Genomic DNA, 24,222 nt, shown 5'->3' with positions numbered 1-24,222 from the left:
CACATGTAACGCGGCTCCAGGCTGTGGGAAATCTCCACATGTAATGCGGCTCCGGGCAGTGGGAAATCTCCACTTGTAATGCGGCTCCAGGCAGTGGGAAATCTCCACATGTAATGCGGCTCCAGGCAGTGGGAAATCTCCACTTGTAATGCGGCTCCAGGCAGTGGGAAATCTCCACATGTAATGCGGCTCCAGGCAGTGGGAAATCTCCACATGTAATGCGGCTCCAGGCAGTGGGAAATCTCCACTTGTAATGCGGCTCCAGGCAGTGGGAAATCTCCACATGTAATGCGGCTCCGGGCAGTGGGAAATCTCCTCATGTAATGCGGCTCCAGGCAGTGGGAAATCTCCACATGTAATGCGGCTCCGGGCAGTGGGAAATCTCCACTTGTAATGCGGCTCCAGGCAGTGGGAAATCTCCACATGTAATGCGGCTCCAGGCTGTGGGAAATCTCCACTTGTAATGCGGCTCCAGGCTGTGGGAAATCTCCACATGTAATGCGGCTCCAGGCTGTGGGAAATCTCCACATGTAATGCGGCTCCGGGCAGTGGGAAATGTCCACATGTAACGCGGCTCCAGGCTGTGGGAAATCTCCACATGTAATGCGGCTCCGGGCAGTGGGAAATCTCCACTTGTAATGCGGCTCCAGGCAGTGGGAAATCTCCACATGTAATGCGGCTCCAGGCAGTGGGAAATCTCCACTTGTAATGCGGCTCCAGGCAGTGGGAAATCTCCACATGTAATGCGGCTCCAGGCTGTGGGAAATCTCCACTTGTAATGCGGCTCCAGGCTGTGGGAAATCTCCACATGTAATGCGGCTCCGGGCAGTGGGAAATCTCCACATGTAACGCGGCTCCAGGCAGTGGGAAATCTCCACACGTAATGCGGCTCCAGGCTGTGGGAAATCTCCACACGTAATGCGGCTCCAGGCAGTGGGAAATCTCCACATGTAATGCGGCTCCAGACAGTGGGAAATCTCCACACGTAATGCGGCTCCGGGCAGTGGGAAATCTCCACATTTAATGCGGCTCCGGGCAGTGGGAAATCTCCACATGTAATGCGGCTCCAGGCAGTGGGAAATCTCCACATGTAATGCGGCTCCAGGCAGTGGGATGGCAGTGGGAAATCTCCACATGTAATGCGGTTCCGGGCAGTGGGAAATCTCCACATGTAATGCGGCTCCAGACAGTGGGAAATCTCCACATGTAATGCGGCTCCAGGCAGTGGGAAATCTCCACATGTAACGCGGCTCCAGGCTGTGGGAAATCTCCACATGTAATGCGGCTCCAGGCAGTGGGAAATCTCCACATGTAATGCGGCTCCGGGCAGTGGGAAATGTCCACACGTAATGCGGCTCCGGGCAGTGGGAAATGTCCACATGTAATGCGGCTCCGGGCAGTGGGAAATGTCCACATGTAATGCGGCTCCAGGCAGTGGGAAATGTGCACACGTAATGCGGCTCCAGGCAGTGGGAAATCTCCACATGTAATGCGGCTCCAGGCAGTGGGAAATGTCCACACGTAATGCGGCTCCAGGCAGTGGGAAATCTCCACATGTAATGCGGCTCCAGGCAGTGGGAAATCTCCACATGTAATGCGTCTCCAGACAGTGGGAAATGTCCACATGTAATGCGGCTCCAGGCTGTGGGAAATCTCCACATGTAATGCGGCTCCAGGCAGTGGGAAATCTCCACATGTAATGCGGCTCCAGGCAGTGGGAAATCTCCACACGTAATGCGGCTCCAGGCAGTGGGAAATGTCCACATGTAATGCGGCTCCAGGCAGTGGGAAATCTCCACACGTAATGCGGCTCCAGGCAGTGGGAAATCTCCACACGTAATGCGGCTCTGGGCAGTGGGAAATCTCCACATGTAAGTCTGGGCTCTGGCAAATGGTGGCCGGATAGCCCTGTGTTAGCCCAGGATGCGGGTACTCAAGTATAACTGCAGTACCCCTCCTGTTCTAACACCTTGGCATCTCTGAGGCTTTCAAGTCAGGACTCTGCACAGACCCGTAGGCACCAAGCTTGGTAGCCATCTGGTCCCTTGGACCCAGGACTTGGAAATCCCACAGTTCTTTCACAGGTATCCGTACAGACCGTCCTCGGTTATCCAACGGAATCCGTTCTGGAAGTAGCGTTGGATAGTGAAACCGTTGTAAAGCGAGTCCCATGTTAAACAGTGGCGGTCAGCGTTGGATAACGCATTCAGGAGTTGGATAACGTATACCGGCATCGAAAAATGGCCCATAGTGTTGCAATGTAAAGCGTTGCATATGCCATTCGTTGTAAAGTGAAACGTTGGATAGCGCGGACTACCAGTACATATACTTATTAAATATAACTCTTTAATAAAATATACTGTCCTGTCTTCTGTGTTATAAAATATACTGTCCTGTCTTCTGTGTTATAAAAATATATATGTCCCTGTTCTGGTGTCTGGGATGGAGTGAGGGTATATATCACCTACACTCACTTGCCTCATTCTTGGCACACTTAAACTTTTTCACACAATAAATCACTCTCGGCTTTATCACTTAGCTGGAGCACCCCCAGAACCCCTATACCAGGTTCAGGGTACCTGGGCTCCTTTCCTTATACTTGGGACCCCGGGTATGATTGCAGGTATATATTAATCCCTTCATGCCCGTTTACCGTGTCTGGATTATTCTGCAGCAGGAATCCTGGCGGTGAGTCGTAATAGTGTTTTCAGAGTCAGAGTTTGCCCGGAGCAATGTGCTTGGCTGTATCCGAGAATCTCACTCTATTCCCAGATCCAACTCCTGGGGTATCCCATAACTCAGGAACCCCGATACATATAGAAACAACGAAGGGATGGGGAGTGATCACAGGACCATACCAATTGTATAATGTAATCAATTATGTAAGTGAGGTAATCAAAAAGATGGGTGCAAACTGTGAACTGAAAAGTGAATCAGAAAAAGGGAAGGGAAACACAAAATGGATGTGCACCCTAAAAGAATTCACTTATATGCACACCAACCTAATGTAAAAATTAACTTTTAATACACTACCGACACAATTTATTCGAGCAGGGCTAGTTCCGCAAGCCGGGGGATGCCCCGGCTTGCTAGCCGCACTCCCTCGGCGTGCCGCGCGTCACCGCTGCGCGGTCACGCGTCATCGGGTGCCAGCGCCCCCTGCATGCGCGTCCAGGGCTCCCCGAGGGAGCCCTGGTGTCCCGCGATGTGGGGGACGGCGGCAGGGGGTTCCGGGGGACCCGGCGGACCCGGCAGCGGGAGGGAGAGCGCCCCGATCGGAGGGCGCTCCTCCGCTGCTTCGGCGCGCGCCCGGCACCCTCCGGCGCGCGCCAGGTTACTGCTGCGGCCGAGAACGGGCAAATGCTCGAATAAACTCGGCCGCAGCAGTAAGTATCTTAAAACATATATTACCAAAGTAATGTGCAATGTGGATTAAAAATATATTAAATCAGAAATATCTGGCATCCGTGTCTTTAATTATTAGGTCGTGCTGTCCCAGATATCCACTTAGTATTGATGGGATACAAAAGACAGAGGATGCTAAGAGTCAGGGTGTTAACCCCTCTGGAGCAACGATGAGACCCAGTAGTGATAATATATAATTGTTCACAGATAGAGCTTCCTTGCTAGTTAGACCAGTGCTACGCACTGCAATAAGGGCCCTGGTGTATTGAAGTGCAAGTGCCTGGATAGTGAAGTTAACACATATAGTGTAATGATAATACAGACACTGCAACATACAACCACCAGACTCAGCAGTGCTGGGGTGAATAGCACAAAGATAATTGTGAAGGCACCTCACATAGAGTGCAAGGAAAGCAAGCACACAAACTGTGAAAATAAATAAATAAACAACTATCTGCTAGGGTCTACAAAGTTAGAACCAGGAGACTACAGACACTGCATTAAAACAGCTCCAAGTAGGAGACTGACAACATTGCGCGTCCAACGCGCGTTTCCCTCCAGCAAAGGAGCTTCTTCAGGGACAAATTTACATAGACACATTCTGTAAAGACTTTTTCTCCTGCAAACCCACCCTGAAACTTACAGCCTAGAAATCTCCCGGTCCCAGCACCCCAGGAAAGGCAAAACACACAGAAATCGTTAATGTCGCATAATTTGCACACAGTCACAGTAATGCATTCCTGACATCTGGGTCCAAGAGCTGACACTCTAGGCCCACAACACACGGATCAGGGGTAACCAAGTGGGCTGAACCTTTATTAGTGAGCCTGGTTAACCCCTTCACCGTCACAGAAATAAATACCTTTCAATGAAATTCCTCATAATTCACACTGTTTCTAATGTATCCATTATTTAAGTCATCTGTATATCCCAACACAAGCAACCCCTGTAAGCTCAAACCCAGACCCACCTTACCACATGTAAATATTTATATCAAAAGGGAGTGCTACTGGGTATGTGACTATGTATAAACAAGAGACTGAGAACCCCAATGCGACATTCAGCAGGACAAATCATATAGTCGCATATCTGTTCTTCTCATACAGTAAGTACGGGTCACTTGGGTACATTCTTTGGCCACATATTTAATATCTGGGGGAGAACAGGGAATGTATAATGCACTATGCATGCGAGAATGTATTCCAAAGCACTTTATTTCCTGTAACAATCCTTTCCTCAGTTTAGTGAATCAACATTGTTCTGTGATGTGATTTGGGAGTCAGCCCTGTAACGTGCAAATTGGATTATGTGACTGTACTTATTTCTAAGATCGCAGACTTGTAATGTGATTTGCATGTGTACATTTCTATGGCGGGCACTCTTTGATTTAATCAGCCAAAGTTCGTGCAGAGAAATATTGATTTGGACAATCACGTCTGGGGATGGGCTCTCGGTTCTTTTCAGACTTGGAGCCTCTACCCAGTGGGAGGTCTTGAATGCCTTAGCACGCCCCTGCTTTGGCTTTTGTGGCACCAACCTAATCCATGCTCTGATTGGCCAGCAGCCCCCCTCCCATGTAAAAGACAGCCACAGGGGTGCTACTGATCAGATATTCCCTCAGAGGACCACCTGAAAGACAGTCTGTGAAGGAGTTTGGATCTTGACTGTGACCAGCTGGAAATACATGTCAGAGTGGCTGCTGTGTGATCAGCACTATCCTCGACAAGAAGCGGACGTGGCAAGCCTTCTTGAAGTAAGCCCCTGCACCTAGCGAGGCTAGAGTCTACTCCTCAGCCCCCCTGTGAATTCCAATCTTGTTTTGTACATCTTTGTTTTGTCTGCTGGCGTGCCAAAATAAACCTCATTTTATTCAACAACCTTGTCCTGTCTAGTGCTAATGATCCCGGTGGTTTCGGTGTAAAAGTACTGGTCTACCGTGTCACTGAGCTCCTAATATTTCCCCCTAAATTTGACTTGATATCCTCTTTCAAAATCACAGTAAATGGTTCTACCATCTACCCTGTCGCCACAGCACGTTGCCTAGCAGTGACATTTGACTCCTCCTTTAGCTTCTCCACTTGCATGCATGGCTATAACTTGTCTCTTCTTCCCCCGTTTTATTGCCAAGATTTGCTCTTTCCTCTGTCATGCTACTGCTAAAACTCCAATGCATGCCCTTATCTCCCATCTGGATTATTGTAACATACTGCTAACAGGCCTCCCTGCCTCAACTTTCGCCTTTGCAATCTATCCAAAATCCTGCTGCTAGAATAATTTCACTTTCTCCCAAAATAGTATCTGCTCATCTCCTCATTAAATCCCTCTACTGGCTTTCCATCAAGTTCTGGATCACCTACAAAGTTCTCCTTACCTTCAAGGCTCTCCACTCATCTGCTTCTCCATACATATCGGCTTTGATCTCTCACTATGCCCCTGCTTGTCTCCTGGGCTCTACCCATACCTGCCTCCTTTCCACCCCTTTCACCTCTACTGCTCTCTCTCACCTTAAACCTTTTTCCCTCACTGCCCCTTACCCTCACTGCCCCTTACCTGTGGCACATCCTCACACTCCGTGTACGCCAAGCACCATCTCTCCCCACCTCCAAGGTTCTCACCTCTTCAGTGAAACATTTCATTAGCCTGGACTCTTTGCTACTGTCCCACACCCACAGTCACTCCTACTACCCATTGCGAGCAAGCACTGCCACATACTGCACTTATCCCCTCATCTGCTGTCTCTGTAACTCTCCCAACATACCACTTGGATTGTAAGCTCTCCAGGGCAGGGATTGCTTTTCTTATTGTCTAATCTTATTTGTTGCACTTAATGTACCATAATTCCCAGTTCTGTACTGTCTCTTGTAAAGTATATTGTGGGCGCTGAATAAATAAAGATATACATACATAAGATGGTTGATATAGGCTTTATCGTTTATAAAGGCTTCGGATATACTCAATACTAATTAGCTTTATCCTGCTTTGTACCTGGAGCCAATTGCACTTCTGCACAGTATCATCACACAGGACACGCGCCTGTTATATGCTATATATGTACATCCTATAGTATCCATTGCATACCTCGTACAGGACACGCTCCTGTTATATGCTATATATGTACATCCTATAGTATCCATTGCACACCTCGTACAGGACACGCTCCTGTTATATGCTATATATGTACATCCTATAGTATCCATTGCATACATCGTACAGGACACGTGCCTGTTATATGCTATATATGTACATCCTATAGTATCCATTGCATACCTTGTACAGGACACGCTCCTGTTGTATGCTATATATGTACATCCTATAGTATCCATTGCATACCTCGTACAGGACACGCTCCTGTTACATGCTATATATGTACATCCTATAGTATCCATTGCATACCTCGTACAGGACACGTGCCTGTTATATGCTATATATGTACATCCTATAGTATCCATTGCATACCTCGTACAGGACATGCTCCTGTTATATGCTATATATGTACATCCTATAGTATCCATTGCACACCTCGTACAGGACACGCTCCTGTTATATGCTATATATGTACATCCTATAGTATCCATTGCATACCTCGCACAGGACACGCTCCTGTTGTATGCTATATATGTACATCCTATAGTATCCATTGCATACCTCGTACAGGACACGCTCCTGTTATATGCTATATATGTACATCCTATAGTATCCATTGCACACCTCGTACAGGACACGCTCCTGTTATATGCTATATATGTACATCCTATAGTATCCATTGCATACCTCGCACAGGACACGCTCCTGTTATATGCTATATATGTACATCCTATAGTATCCATTGCATACCTCGTACAGGACACGCTCCTGTTATATGCTATATATGTACATCCTATAGTATCCATTGCATACCTCGTACAGGACACGCTCCTGTTATATGCTATATATGTACATCCTATAGTATCCATTGCATACCTCGTACAGGACACGCTCCTGTTATATGCTATATATGTACATCCTATAGTATCCATTGCATACCTCGTACAGGACACGCTCCTGTTATATGTTATATATGTACATCCTATAGTATCCATTGCATACCTCGTACAAGACACGCTCCTGTTATATGCTATATATGTACATCCTATAGTATCCATTGCATACCTCGTGCAGGACACGCTCCTGTTATATGCTATATATGTACATCCTATAGTATCCATTGCATACCTCGTACAGGACACGTTCCTGTTATATGCTATATATGTACATCCTATAGTATCCATTGCATACCTCGTACAGGACACGCTCCTGTTATAGGCTATATATGTACATCCTATAGTATCCATTGCATACCTCGTACAGGACATGCTCCTGTTACATGCTATATACGTACATCCTATAGTATCCATTGCATACCTCGCACAGGACACGCTCCTGTTATATGCTATATATGTACATCCTATAGTATCCATTGCATACCTCGTACAGGACACGCTCCTGTTATATGCTATATATGTACATCCTATAGTATCCATTGCATACCTCGTACAGGACACGCTCCTTTTATATGCTATATATGTACATCCTATAGTATCCATTGCATACCTCGTACAGGATATGCTCCTGTTATATGCTATATATGTACATCCTATAGTATCCATTGCATACCTCGTACAGGATATGCTCCTGTTATATGCTATATATGTACATCCTATAGTATCCATTGCATACCTCGTACAAGATATGCTCCTGTTATATGCTATATATGTACATCCTATAGTATCCATTGCATACCTCATACAGGATATGCTCCTGTTATATGCTATATATGTACATCCTATAGTATCCATTGCATACCTCCTACAGGATCTGTATTTATACTGGTGATGTACATATAGCAGCCACTTAGAGCATTTATCTATTATACGAGGACTAGCCCCACTTTCTTGGCTACAGTCGGGGGGTTATCCTGGTGAGCTAGAGGAGATCTTTTTCACCTTCTACATTTTTAGTTTGCGTTGTCCGTTTCGGCACCAGTATATTTTTAGTAACTTATTAAAAGCTAATTTTTAATTAACCTTGTAATCTTCACTCAATATCCCAGAGTTGCACCTGCCTTTTGCTCCCTACATATGTTGAGCGAGGGTTTATCTCTAGTCTACAGGTAATGGTGTTTAATATTTTGGGGTCTTTCCTCGAGATAGGAAGTTATGGTGTGGGATGTTCCCTGGATCCTTCGAAGTTATGGGAGGTGAGGATGTTTGAGGTTCCCATGTCTCTCGCCAGGTGGTGGGGGGTGAGGCTGTTTGAGGTTCCCTAGTCTCTCGCCAGGTGGTGGTAGTAGGAGAGGCTCTTTTTTTGTTCTCTGGTCTCCTGGTGGCATTTTATGGTCTTCATGGATATGGGAGGTGATGATATTTGATGTTCTCTGATCTCTCTCAAGTTATGGCAAACCGTGGTACATACTGTAAGATGTTCTTCTTTCTCTCTCCTGGTAATTGAAAGTGTTGGTATATAATGTCCTGGCTCCTCCAGTCGTAGAGGAAAGCTGGTTCCATGTCAGTATAAATGTGACTTTTGCTTGGTGTGTTTCATGGCACTGCCCACTCATGGTTGGCTTTCTGTGGTTTTGTTTAGGGCCTGCGGTGCAGTTTAACCCCAACTTCCTTGGACTGCGATTCCTGCACACAGAGGGACAAGGTTTCCAGACTTTATGCATTCTAACGTTCTCCTCTCCTCTGATAGTGCATGTGTGCTGCTGGCCTGTTGGATTCCATTACTCGCTGTACTACATATCCTTGTCTTCCTGTGCACTGGGACTTTGTCTTCTGCACTCTGATTGGTTGGACTTTTGTCTTCTGTTCTGAGTGGTGGTAACTTCTTTCCTGCTCTCTAATTGGTGGTGCATTTTCCTCCTGTTGTCTGGTTGGTGGTGCATTTTCCTCCTGTTGTCTGATTGGTGGGACTTTGTTTTGCATACTGCTGTCTGAATGTTTGGGATTCCCGCTGATACTTTTTTCTTTGCTGGGGTGTATCTGCTCAAACCTCTCCTTGGGCACCATTGACCACACCATGTTTTAGGATTCACCAGAACACTTGCACACAGGTGAATGCCTCTAATCAGTATATGTGTGTGTGTGTGTGCGTGTATATATAGAGGTATAGATATTACACAGTTACATAGTAGATGAGGTTGAAAAAAAAATATACGTCCAAGTTCAACCTATGCTAAATTTAGACAGATACTTTATCCTATATCCGTACTTGCTATATATTGGTCCAGAGGAAGGTAAACAAAAAACGAATGTGTGTGTGTGTTCTTCAGTATTAGGTGATACCTTTTTTATTTGGACTAACAATTTATGTCATAGGACAAGCTTTCGGGAGTTCTCCTCTCTTCCTCAGGTCAGCAATACTGATATACACAGGTCAGCGATACTGATATACACAGGTCAGCGATACTGATATACACAGGTCAGCGATACTGATATACACAGGTCAGCAATACTGATATACAAAGGTTTCTATGACTTAGACAGGGATTGGATAAAAAAATAAAAAAATTGTTGTAATGGTTATCCCTGCCATTGTGCCATCCTATACCTCCCCCCCCCTCCAGCATCCCCTCCCCCCTCTGTGCTGCTGTGGATGTACAGCCCCCCCATCCCCAATGGCAGCAGTGAGGGTATACTTAGTTTTTCACACACAGCTTCTCCATTGTGGCTTTATTTTTGTTAAATAAATCATGACCCGGTGTAATATGTCATGTATACACACACACACACACACACACACACACACACACACACACACACACACACACACACACACACACACACACACACACACACACACACACACACACACACACACACACACACACACACACACACACACACACACACACACACACACGGTGTAATATGTCCATGTGTTGTTGTTCATCTGAGGTTGTATTTACCTAATTTTTAGACCTGCTCAGGAACAGATGATTGTTATTATGTCCTGATATGTAAAACCATGGAATTCAAAGAGGGTGTACTTTCTTTTTCACACCACTGTATGTATACACATATATTCACATATACTGTGTATACATACAGTATATTAGTTGGTAGACTCTGAACAAAAATACAAGTATTTCACACCTTTAAATAAGAACATATATTACAATAGAGTGGTTGTAACCCAGAAACAAACTTCACAATGGTGCCATCATGAACCAAACAGACCCACTTGTGTGTACGGCTGACATGGCTCCATATCGTCCTCCTGAGCCTTCTACTCGCTCCTTGTTTCTGTAACTATCGCTCCCATGTAAATTGTTTCATTACAGTCTGGAATTGCTAGGGAATCCATATCTGGCCCACAAGACTGCTTGGCAAAATGTGGGCTGTCTTTCGTACTGACCGGGAGACTGTTTGTCAGAACGGGGGCTGTCTCTCGTACTGACCGTGAGACTGTTTGTCAGAACGGGGGCTGTCTCTCGTACTGACCGGGAGACTGCTTGTCAGAACGGGGGCTGTCTCTCGTACTGACCGGGAGACTGCTTGTCAGAACGGGGGCTGTCTCTCGTACTGACCGGGAGACTGCTTGTCAGAACGGGGGCTGTCTCTCGTACTGACCGGGAGACTGTTTGTCAGAACGGGGGCTGTCTCTCGTACTGACCGGGAGACTGTTTGTCAGAACGGGGGCTGTCTCTCGTACTGACCGGGAGACTGCTTGTCAGAACGGGGGCTGTCTCTCGTACTGACCGGGAGACTGCTTGTCAGAACGGGGGCTGTCTCTCGTACTGACCGGGAGACTGCTTGTCAGAACAGGGGCTGTCTCTCGTACTGACCGGGAGACTGTTTGGCAGAACGGGGGCTGTCTCTCGTACTGACCGGGAGACTGCTTGGCAGAACGGGGGCTGTCTCTCGTACTGACCGGGAGACTGCTTGGCAGAACGGGGGCTGTCTCTCGTACTGACCGGGAGACTGTTTGCCAGAATGGGGGCTGTCTCTCATACTGACCGGGAGACTGCTTGGCAAAATGTGGGCTGTCTCTCGTACTGACCGGGAGACTGCTTGGCAGAACGGGGGCTGTCTCTCGTACTGACTGGGAGACTGTTTGGCAGAACGGGGGCTGTCTCTCGTACTGACCGGGAGACTGCTTGTCAGAACGGGGGCTGTCTCTCGTACTGACCGGGAGACTGTTTGTCAGAACGGGGGCTGTCTCTCGTACTGACCGGGAGACTGTTTGTCAGAACGGGGGCTGTCTCTCGTACTGACCGGGAGACTGCTTGGCAGAACGGGGGCTGTCTCAAACTGGTTGGTGGGCAGGGGGGAACATTATGGTCAGGCCCTGGGTTAGGTGTATTGAGGGCTTCTTGGTTGGTGGGTAGGGGGAGAGGGGAATATTATGGTCTGGTTACGGGTTAGGTGTATTGAGGGCTTCTTGGTTGGTGGGTAGGGGGAGAGGGGAATATTATGGTCTGGTTACGGGTTAGGTGTATTGAGGGCTTCTTGGTTGGTGGGTAGGGGTGGGAACATTATGGTCAGGTTATGGGTTAGATCAGGGGAGCGCAAACTTTTTTCCCTGCGCCCCCCTGCCGGCTGTTCCTCTTTCTCCGGCCCCCCCCCCCCCCTTACCTCTGCTCCAGCGTCATGACGTCACGTTGCCATGGTAAGTGAGGTTTACAGAGGCCTTCACCGCTTCCCCGGCATTTAAGTGCCTTTGGGAAGCACGCGGGGGCCCCCGCAGTCAGTCTCGCCCCCCCCCCTACTCCCCCCGTCCCCAGTTTGCGCACCGCTGGGTTAGATACATTGAGAGCTTGCTTAGTTGGTGGACAGGGGTGGAAGCATTATGGTCAGGTTATGGGTTAGGGGCATTGAGAGGTTGATGGGTAGGGGGAGAGGGGAACATTACGGTCAGGTTATGGGTTAGGTGCAGTGAGAGATTGCTTAGTTGGTGGACAGGGGTGGACGCATTATGGTCAGGTTATGGGTTAGGGGCATTGTGAGGTTGGTGGGTAGGGGGAGAGGGGAACATTATGGTCAGGTTATGGGTTAGGGGCATTGTGAGGTTGGTGGGTAGGGGGAGAGGGGAACATTATGGTCAGGTTATGGGTTAGGGGCATTGTGAGGTTGGTGGGTAGGGGGAGAGGGGAACATTATGGTCAGGTTATGGGTTAGGGGCATTGTGAGGTTGGTGGGTAGGGGGAGAGGGGAACATTACGGTCAGGTTATGGGTTAGGTGCAGTGAGAGCTTGCTTGGTTGGTGTTTCAGGTCTCTGGATTTAGTGTTGTTGGTGGCATGGTGATTGGCCCGACAGTGGGGTCAGTGGATGTGATTGGATCGGTTAGGTGGGTTTCTTTGAAGGAACTTTAATAAGGTTTAGGAACTGGTGAAAAACTACCTGAATATTTACCTCGTAACCAACACGGGAATGGCAAGTTTATATATTTATTTGGACAGTCGTTGTTCGATTGAGTCAATCTTCCAGGATGTTTCCTGGTCCATGGGGCCCATCTGCCAGCGGTGTGATTCTATAGGGGGCGCTCATTGTTCTACATGGTTAATCTCTTAGCAGTGTGATTCTGTAGGGAATGTTCCTTGTTCAATAGGGTCCATCTAATAGCAGTGTGACTCTATAAGGAATATTCGTTATTCTATGGGGTTATCTCACAGCAGCATGATTTTATAGGGGATGCCCCTTGTTCTACAGGTATATGGTCCATTTCCCTGCAGTGGAATTCTATGGGAGATGTTCATTGTTCTACAGTATAGGGTCCACCTCTTAGCAGTGTGATTGTACTGTATAGGGGACGTTCTTTGTTTTATATGGTTCATCTCTTGGCAGTATGATTCTATAGCCGATGCTCCTTGTTCTATAGGGTCCATCTCCCAGCAGGGTTCTGCACATGCTGCACTATCTTCAGAAGAGCTGTCACGAGGTTTGGCTGTGGAGAAATTTGACCTTATGAAGAAATGGGGAATCAACACATACAAAGTAAGATCTGGTCCTTCCATCTTCATATTCTCCTCCTGTATCTTCTCTTCTCCCACCACATTGTACCCTCCTCTAGCTTATTCTGCTTCACCCCTCTCCTGTATTTCTCTCTTCCTTCCAGTTGATATCTCTTTTACATTGCCCCTTCCCCCTCACCATACTGTACATCCGCCATCACTTATTTCACCATACCTTCACCACCCCTTCCCCTCTCGCCATACCTTCACCATCTCTATAATTTCACTGTACCTTCACCACCCCATCCCCTCCACCATCTCTCATTTCACCATACCTTCACAACCCTGTCCCCTCTCACCATACGTCCATCATCACTGTCATTTCACCATACCTTCACCACTCCTTCCCCTCTCACCATACATCCACCATCACTCTAATTTCACCATACCTCCACCACCCCTTCACCTCTCACCATACATCCACCATCACTCATTTCATCACCCCTTCCCCTCTCACCATACCTCCACCATCACTCTAATTTCAACATACCTTCACCACCCCTTCCCCTCTCACCATGCATCCACCATCTCTATAATTTCACGGTACCTTCACCACCCCTTCCCCTCCACCATCACTCTCATTTCACCATACCTTCACCACCCCTTCCCCTCTCACCATGCCTCCACCATCTCTATAATTTCACGGTACCTTCACCACCCCTTCCCCTCCACCATCACTCTCATTTCACCATACCTTCACTACCCCTTCCCCTCTCACCATACTTTCACCACCCCTTCTCCTCTCACCATAGCTCCACCACCCCTTTCCCTCTCACCATACCTCCACCACCCCTTCCCTCTCACCATACCTCCACCACCCCTTCCCTCTCACCATACCTCCACACCCCTTCCCCTTTCACCATACCTCCACCATCACTCATTTCACCATACCTCCATCACCCCTTCCCCTATCACCGTACATCCACCATCACTCTAATTTCACCATACCTCCATCACCCCTTCCCCTCTCACCATACCTCCATCCCCCCTTCCCCTCTCTCCATACCTTCAACACCCCTTCCCCTCTCACCATACCTCCACGACCCCTTCCATTCTCACCATACCTCCACCATCACTAATTTCACCATACCTTCACCACCCCTTCCCCTCTCATAATACCGCCACCATCACTCTAATTTCACCATACCTCCACCATCTCTATAATTTCACTGTACCTTCACCACCCCATCCCCTCCACCATCACTCTCATTTCACCATACCTTCACCACCCCTTCCCCTCTCACCATACCTCCACCATCACTCATTTCACCACACCTTCCCCTCTCACCATACCTCCACCACCTCTTCCCCTCTCACATACCTCCACCATCACTCATTTCACCACCCCTTCCCCCTCACCATACCTCCACCATCATTCTCATTTCACCATACCTTCACCACCCCTTCCGCCATACCTCCACCATCACTCATTTCACCACCCCTTCCCCTCTCACCATACCTCAACCATCACTCTAATTTCACCATACCATCACCACCCCTTCCCCTTCCCCTTTCACCATACCTCCACCATCATTCTAATCTCACCATACCTCCACCACCCCTTCACCTCTCACCATGTATCCACCATCACTCATTTCACCACCCCTTCACCTCTCACCATACCTCCACCATCACTCTAATTTCACCATACCTCCATCACCCATTCCCCACTCACCATACATTCACCATCACTCATTTCACCATACATCCATCACCCCTTCCCCTCTCACCATACATTCACCATCACTCATTTCACCATACCTCCACCACCCCTTGCCCTCTCACCATACCTCCACCATCACTCTAATTTCACCATACCTCCATCACCCCTTCCCCTATCACCGTACATCCACCATCACTCTAATTTCACCATACCTCCACCACCCCTTGCCCTCTCACCATACCTCCACCATCATTCTAATTTCACCATACCTCCACCACCCCTTCACCTCTCACCATACATCCACCATCACTCATTTCACCATACCTCCATCACCCCTTCCCCTCTCACCATACCTCCACCACCCCTTCCCCTCTCACCATACCTCCACCACCCCTTCCCCTCTCACCATACCTCCACCATCACTCTAATTTCACCATACCTCCATCACCCCTTCCCCACTCACCATACATTCACCATCACTCATTTCACCATACATCCATCACCCATTCCCCTCTCACCATACATTCACCATCACTCATTTCACCATACCTCCACCACCCCTTGCCCTCTCACCATACCTCCACCATCACTCTAATTTCACCATACCTCCATCACCCCTTCCCCTATCACCGTACATCCACCATCACTCTAATTTCACCATACCTCCATCACCCCTTCCCCTCTCACCATACCTCCATCCCCCCTTCCCCTCTCTCCATACCTTCAACACCCCTTCCCCTCTCACCATACCTCCACGACCCCTTCCATTCTCACCATACCTCCACCATCACTAATTTCACCATACCTTCACCACCCCTTCCCCTCTCACAATACCGCCACCGTCACTCTAATTTCACCATACCTCCACCATCTCTATAATTTCACTGTACCTTCACCACCCCATCCCCTCCACCATCACTCTCATTTCACCATACCTTCACCACCCCTTCCCCTCTCACCATAACTCCACCACCTCTTCCCCTCTCACCATACCTCCACCATCACTCATTTCACCACCCCTTCCCCCTCACCATACTTCCACCATCACTCTCATTTCACCATACCTTCACCACCCCTTCCGCCATACCTCCACCATCACTCATTTCACCACCACTTCCCCTCTCATCATACCTCCACCATCACTCTAATTTCACCATACCTCCATCACCCCTTCCCCACTCACCATACATTTACCATCACTCATTTCACCATACATCCATCACCCCTTGCCCTCTCACCATACCTCCACCATCACTCTAATTTCACCATACCTCCACCACCCCTTCACCTCTCACCATACATCCACCATCACTCTAATTTTAATGAGGTCGTGAATCTCACTATATCAGGGTCTCTCTCTTCAGTCACTTGCTCCAAATTCACTCATGCATGCGCTAGCTCACTAAGAAAGATTCTGACACAAAGTTCAGCTTCAATCTCAGTACATGCGTTATCCCAGGGGTAACACAGGAACTGCTGCTTTATTGTTCAGCTCACACAGTTCATATAGCTTACAATGGGGCGAGGCAGGGGGTTGGGTTTTAGCCAGATATATCTTGCTCCGGGACACGCTGTTGTCTCTCATTGGTACACATTATTCCCCGAGGCGTGCACATTCCTTCGTGCATGGGTGCGTGATCAGCTCATGAGAGACTCGGGCTGATAAGTCAGTTGTTTGTACATCTTGCATCAGCCGGATTTCTTCCTTCCAGGATAATCTCAGGGTGCGGTCCCGGATACAGGCGCCATCTTTACTGGACAATATCTATTTACTGGGCTGAGTTATATAACACTCGGAATAACGGATAAACATATATTCACATAATCTCTTCTACCTTCACAATCCCCCCTTGAATCTATATTTATTCGTTCCCTCCCTAGGGGATACAAGCTGTCCTACGATGCGGGGAATGGGGAAAGGATTTCTTCACTTGACTACTGGCACAACACATCTCTAACAGATATTCATACCTTCCATCAAGACTGTAAACATCGTAGGAGTCTCTTTCCCCAGAAACTTGGTTCTTATAATAAAGAATTATGCATAATATATTTCTGCTTTGGGGGGCTTCGGGTAGGCATATCCGGCTTAGCTTTAGTTTGCAAAAATGATTCCAGATCACTTCCTGTACTCATCATCGTTTCTGCTCCGACTACTTTATACATTAGTTTCCGATAAAGAGGAAAGACACAGCAAAGCACAAGGATAGCAAAGACAAATAAACATAACAAAATCAATCCAATAGTCGTGAGAATTGACTTCCAGCCTCCAGTCCAATCTGCCAGCCAGTTGGCCCAGCTGGTATCCACCCCTGAATTTCTCTTAACCTCTGCCGCTAGATCCCTGATCTGGTTTAGTGCTTTGACCGTCTTTCCATCTATCACAGAGTTTTCTGGGATAAACGTGCAACATTCTTCTCCAAACATTGAACATACCCCCCCTTTCTCTGCTAAAAGCATATCCAAGGCCATACGATTCTGAAGAGTCATTCTGGTATTTGGTCCTAGTTCCTCAATTATACCTTGGAAAGCGTCCCTACTATAATTGATAAATCTCTGTTGGTTGTAATACAGATAATTGATCCAATCAACATTTTTATTAATTTGTACTTGTGGGATGATTGATGCGAATCCAGCGGAAATTTGGTCTTGGGCCTTAAATTCATCAGGGACCCCCCTTGGAACCCCTATTGCATCTCTATATACCAAATTATCACTTTGTAGAGCTGTCTCAATACTCCTTTTTGACCGCGGCAAAGAGAGAGGTTTCCTGGATAGGTACTGTACTTCTGGTTCCCATGGGAGCACTCTAAAAGGCATAACTACCTTAACTAATGCACACTGTCCTTGCCACACTTGGGGTAGAATATTTCGGAGCTTACCATTTCCACACAACCAATAAATATCTAACATATGTAGCGTGTGATTCTGTAGGTCAGTGGAGGATATAGATGAATTAGAGGTACAGAATCCTGGGTTAAACCTTCCTAGCTTTATTCCCGAACATTGGCACATTGCTCTTGTTCTCAAGGTTTTTTGGCTTAGCTGAACCGCTCAATATCAATTGGAACTTCAGAAGAAAAAATGTATTTTAAACTAACATTCATTCCAACTTTCATACAGACAATAGACAATATCAGGCACCTAAGATGGATGCTGACTCAAAATGGTTGCTTAGATCCCAGTGCTGTTATATCAGACCCCCCTCCCTTACGTCATATTCTCACTTTGTCACTCCCTCCCTTTTTATTCTTAAAACATAGCTTTTGAGAATAAAGTTCATGATGATAGTCCAGGGATAACTTCAGAGGACAAGGGCGCGTGCCCTTCACTGTCATAGTCTCGTAAGGCGCTGCGGCCAATATGTCTTTTGATGAATTGAATAACTGTGGTCGGCATCTTCTTTCTTCACGGGACTGCTGTTTTCTGGCATCTGTAAAGAGTGGCATCCGAATGGGGGAGGGGGTCGCACACCTGTGGATCATACCTTTGCAACACGTGACACCCACATATATGACAACAAGTAACACTCCCAAACACATCAAAACATTCAAAAAAAAAAATTTGCTCCAAGTGATCTAAGCCATTCACCTAACCCCAAGGGTGATAATCTGTCACTTCCCTTTGTAAACCTCTTTTGAATCTCTTGTATTTAATCAAGTTCATGCTGCACATTGCTACACTGATCTGAAATAAAAACACAACATTGTCTTTAATCAAACAGATAACCCTCCTTTTGAAGCTAAAACATAGTCTAAAGCAATTCTGTTTTGTAAGGCCATAAGCCTAATCTGAACCTGTTCTTGGATTTTCATAATCATCACAACATTCTATTACTGAGAATTGAGGGGGTTTGGTATCTGTGGAAGCTAATGCATGATCCTCACCCTGCACGCATTGTATACATCAATCACTCAGAATATCAGAACAGACGATGTCTGCGATGGGTCAACATGGCTGACTTATGATCCTTTCCTTGTGGCTGACACCCGCCCTCCTTTCGGTGGAGGTGCAACACACTTCTGGATCAAAGTTTTGCTGCACATGACACATACATAGAGAGTGAAGAGTACTGCCAAAACACATACAAGAGCTTTCACAAGCCACGCTTCCAGGAAACCAATCCTCCCATCAAGGCTCACTTGTACATACACCTTAAATTTCTAACTTAACACACTCTAAAGAATAAAAATATTGAGTCTCTGAAAAAATGAAAAGTTCTGATAAAACCTGGCCTTAGCCTGGTGTCTTATTTTCCTCGTTGGTTAACGGTTAGAGTTTTGACTCGGCAAGACGTTAACTTGATGCGGCTGTGCTTTAGGTGACTTTGGTCTTTGGTGGAGCTGGAATGTTTGGTGGAGCTGGAACGAGCTTTACTGTACTTTGGGTCCAGGAAAATGACTCTGCCGCTTTAATTGCTGTATTGGTGATTACTTTAGGCCTTTTCACCTGAGATGAAAAGCATGCTTGCGCAGGGAATATGTGACTATTAACCCCATCTCGAGTAGGTGCACTTTCAACTTTGCCTAGAGAGACTCAAAAAATGTATTAGTTGCATACAACTTACTGTTTTATTACCACTAACATGGTCCTTAATTCTTTCCTTTGGACTGTTGATAGTCACAAGTCATCCCATATGTGTCTCATAGGGAGATAATTTATACCTAGGACTAAATTCTTGTATCAATGTGTTTACTCCTGTCTTAGCATCCACATATAGACAGAGGTATTCCCTATTAATGTTCCTCAAATTAAAACTAAGTAGCCAATGTGAACCTGACTTTGATACAATCTAAGTTCCTGAAACTTTAGGGCCTCATCCCTTGCTAACCACTTGTTTCCATAATTAATTCTATCCTGTCTGCAGGCCATATCCCTAAGACCTGGGAAACTACCAGAGTTTGTCCCAAGCTTCAAAAGTGGGGACAAAAAACACTGTCTCAAACTACAGGCCAATATCCCTTTTCCCAATACTATCTACTGTTATGGAAAAATATTCCCTCCCAATTTAAGCAATTATTTTACCCCTACAAATTTCCCTAGCCAATCCCTATTTGGCTTTTACCCCGAACACTCCACTGTAACTATTCTGCTAAGAAATTTGAAATGCCTTCTACATAATGCATACCTTATTCACTTATGTAACTGCTTTTGCAACTATGTATCCCCTGTATTTAACCCTATACACAAGACACACCCACAAATGAGAGGTGACTCCCAAATTCACCACCCTCTAGCAAACCCATTCTAGATTACACAGCAATTTTTACAATAACCACTGCTTACGGACACGTTTGGAAAAAATAAATGGTTAATTCGTTATAACATACATCACATATTCAGTTAATAGACAAATGATTTTGTATAAGACTTCACACTAATGTCTTGCTTTATATAATCTCTTTGCACAGTGCTGAGCACATGGTCAGCTTTATAATTTTAAAGACACTCTGCATATTCATCTGACTAAAGAAAAAATATTTTCTATAAGACTTGTTTCCGGGCAAAGAGCCATCTTGTTTCTGGGCGTTTCGCCAATTGACCCTGAAAAGATAAGATAAAGATACACCACAGCTTCTTCCTGAAAAATAATAATTATTAGCTTGGAACTTTTGCTTAAAGTTTAAATACATGGAGCTTTATCCAGAGCCCTAAGAACTACATTTTTTATGACCTTTCAAAAATTAACCAACAGGCTTTTATATAGCTGAGGTTCATATAACTTCTTAACACACAAATAACGCCACACGCTCATGCTATCTCCCTACACTCAGTTCTTTTTAATGCCTTCTGTTTTGAACTTTCATAGTTTCACTGACTTCATTCACTACAAATTCATGCTATCTTGTGACAAGGGGGCATAATTTTATTTTCTCGTCTTTCTCCTGACTAGCAGGCTCACGGGGGCGGTGAGCTCCACAGGAGTAACAATTATCCCTGCATACTGGGTTCTGTGATTTGCATATGGGACATACCCAATATGGTGATTCCACGGGACATGGACTATTTTGAGGATATGGAGGGGGAGAGTCAACTTTAGGGGTAGAAGGTGTAGTTTTGTCACTTTCGGGTACTTTCATATAACAGTAACTTTTCTTATCTTTCCCTCCACATTCTATTTCAGTGAAACCTTCCTTTTGAAGCTCAATAGCCACACATAGATAAATCAGTCACACCACAATTAAAACAATCTTAGCCTCCCTTTTCTATCTCCTGCTCGGTCTATTTTTCTCTGGACAGCCTTGGTAACATTAAACCAGGCTTCTGCTATCTTCAGCAGGTTGTTATCATTCAAAATTCCTCTCCTTTTTTTTTTTTTTTTTTCAATATCTTTCGCCACTCTTCTGGCTGTAACCTGCCTTCTGCTGCAGTAATACTACATACTTTAAACAGCGTACTTGCTTTATTTTTCACTTGTTCTTATATTAACTTCTGTCCTGGCAATGATAAAATAACTGCAGCGGTACCCTTCTGTCCCTTAACAGAATTATTTTGACTCATACTAACGTAAGGTACATTTCCATGTGGGATTCAAAAATCACATAAGACTGCGCTCCCTGAACTTCCCCCTCCCATAGAAAAAGACTCCCCTTTCTAGTTGCTATTAGAACTGAAGGAAAAAGAATATTTTCTGGTTTTAAAAGACCCATTCGTGTGGCCAGCACGAATAAAGTTTTCAAAGAAATATTACCAGGGCTGGCATTCTTTTCCGTTCTATTCTCTCTCTCGGTGGCAGGCTAAGACTCCTTTCCCTGTCTTACTTGCCTGTGCTTAAATGTTAAAACTGCACCTTTTTTTTTTTTTTTTTTTTTTTCTTCACTTATATCACTTTTGCATATTCGTTCTTAACAACTTCGGTTGCAATCTTCCACCATACCTCCACCACCCCTTCACCTCTCACCATACATCCACCATCACTCTAATTTCACCATACCTCCACCACCCCTTCACCTCTCACCATACATCCACCATCACTCTAATTTCACCATACCTCCACCACCCCTTCACCTCTCACCATACCTCCACCATCACTCTAATTTCACCATGCCTCCATCACCCCTTCCCCACTCACCATACATTCACCATAACTCATTTCACCATACCTCCACCACCCCTTCACCTCTCACCATACATCCACCATCACTCATTTCACCACCCCTTCACCTCTCACCATACCTCCACCATCACTCTAATTTCACCATGCCTCCATCACCCCTTCCCCACTCACCATACATTCACCATCACTCATTTCACCATACATCCATCACCCCTTCCCCTCTCACCATACCTCCACCATCACTCATTTCACCATACCTCCACCACCCCTTCCCCTATCACCGTACATCCACCATCACTCTAATTTCACCATACCTCCACCACCCCTTGCCCTCTCACCATACCTCCACCATCATTCTAATTTCACCATACCTCCATCCCCCCTTCCCCTCTCTCCATACCTTCAACGCCCCTTCCCCTCTCACCATACCTCCACGACCCCTTCCTTTCTCACCATACCTCCACCATCACTAATTTCACCATACCTTCACCACCCCTTCCCCTCTCACAATACCGCCACCATCACTCTAATTTCACCATACCTTCACCACCCCTTCCCCTCTCACCATAACTCCACCACCTCTTCCCCTCTCACCATACCTCCACCATCACTCATTTCACCACACCTTCCCCTCTCACCATACCTCCACCACCTCTTCCCCACTCACCATACCTCCACCATCACTCATTTCACCACCCCTTCCCCCTCACCATACTTCCACCATCACTCTCATTTCACCATACCTTCACCACCCCTTCCGCCATACCTCCACCATCACTCATTTCACCACCCCTTCCCCTCTCATCATACCTCCACCATCACTCTAATTTCACCATGCCTCCATCACCCCTTCCCCACTCACCATACATTCACCATCACTCATTTCACCATACCTCCACCACCCCTTGCCCTCTCACCATACCTCCACCATCACTCTAATTTCACCATACCTCCACCACCCCTTCACCTCTCACCATACATCCACCATCACTCATTTCACCACCCCTTCCCCTCTCACCATACCTCCACCATCACTCTAATTTCACCATACCTCCACCACCCCTTCACCATACATCCACCATCACTCATTTCACCACCCCTTCCCCTCTCACCATACCTCCACCATCACTCTAATTTCACCATGCCTCCATCACCCCTTCCCCACTCACCATACATTCACCATCACTCATTTCACCATACATCCATCACCCCTTCCCCTCTCACCATACCTCCACCATCACTCATTTCACCATACCTCCACCACCCCTTCCCCTATCACCGTACATCCACCATCACTCTAATTTCACCATACCTCCACCACCCCTTGCCCTCTCACCATACCTCCACCATCACTCTAATTTCACCATACCTCCACCACCCCTTGCCCTCTCACCATACCTCCACCATCATTCTAATTTCACCATACCTCCATCCCCCCTTCCCCTCTCTCCATACCTTCAACGCCCCTTCCCCTCTCACCATACCTCCACGACCCCTTCCTTTCTCACCATACCTCCACCATCACTAATTTCACCATACCTTCACCACCCCTTCCCCTCTCACAATACCGCCACCATCACTCTAATTTCACCATACCTTCACCACCCCTTCCCCTCTCACCATAACTCCACCACCTCTTCCCCTCTCACCATACCTCCACCATCACTCATTTCACCACACCTTCCCCTCTCACCATACCTCCACCACCTCTTCCCCACTCACCATACCTCCACCATCACTCATTTCACCACCCCTTCCCCCTCACCATACTTCCACCATCACTCTCATTTCACCATACCTTCACCACCCCTTCCGCCATACCTCCACCATCACTCATTTCACCACCCCTTCCCCTCTCATCATACCTCCACCATCACTCTAATTTCACCATGCCTCCATCACCCCTTCCCCACTCACCATACATTCACCATCACTCATTTCACCATACCTCCACCACCCCTTGCCCTCTCACCATACCTCCACCATCACTCTAATTTCACCATACCTCCACCACCCCTTCACCTCTCACCATACATCCACCATCACTCATTTCACCACCCCTTCCCCTCTCACCATACCTCCACCATCACTCTAATTTCACCAT

General features: G+C 46.6%; 1 protein-coding gene across 4 annotated transcripts in view; it reads left to right on the top strand.

Moving 5' to 3' along the window:
* Positions 1 to 24,222, top strand: part of ARFIP2 (ARF interacting protein 2) — a 177,742-nt gene that overhangs the window by 106,206 nt on the left and 47,314 nt on the right. For 3 of the 4 annotated variants that reach the window (XM_075584157.1, XM_075584160.1, XM_075584158.1), the window contains 2 exons: positions 9,028 to 9,090; positions 13,266 to 13,381. In XM_075584157.1, the coding sequence (XP_075440272.1) occupies positions 9,028 to 9,090; positions 13,266 to 13,381 (179 nt within the window). The remainder of the gene's footprint in view (positions 1 to 9,027; positions 9,091 to 13,265; positions 13,382 to 24,222) is intronic. The other variant, XM_075584159.1, reaches the window with a different exon arrangement.

Source organism: Ascaphus truei, unplaced genomic scaffold (genome assembly GCF_040206685.1).
Source record: "Ascaphus truei isolate aAscTru1 unplaced genomic scaffold, aAscTru1.hap1 HAP1_SCAFFOLD_461, whole genome shotgun sequence".
Lineage (NCBI taxonomy): Eukaryota > Metazoa > Chordata > Amphibia > Anura > Ascaphidae > Ascaphus > Ascaphus truei.
This window is presented reverse-complemented; position numbering and strand designations above follow the sequence as displayed.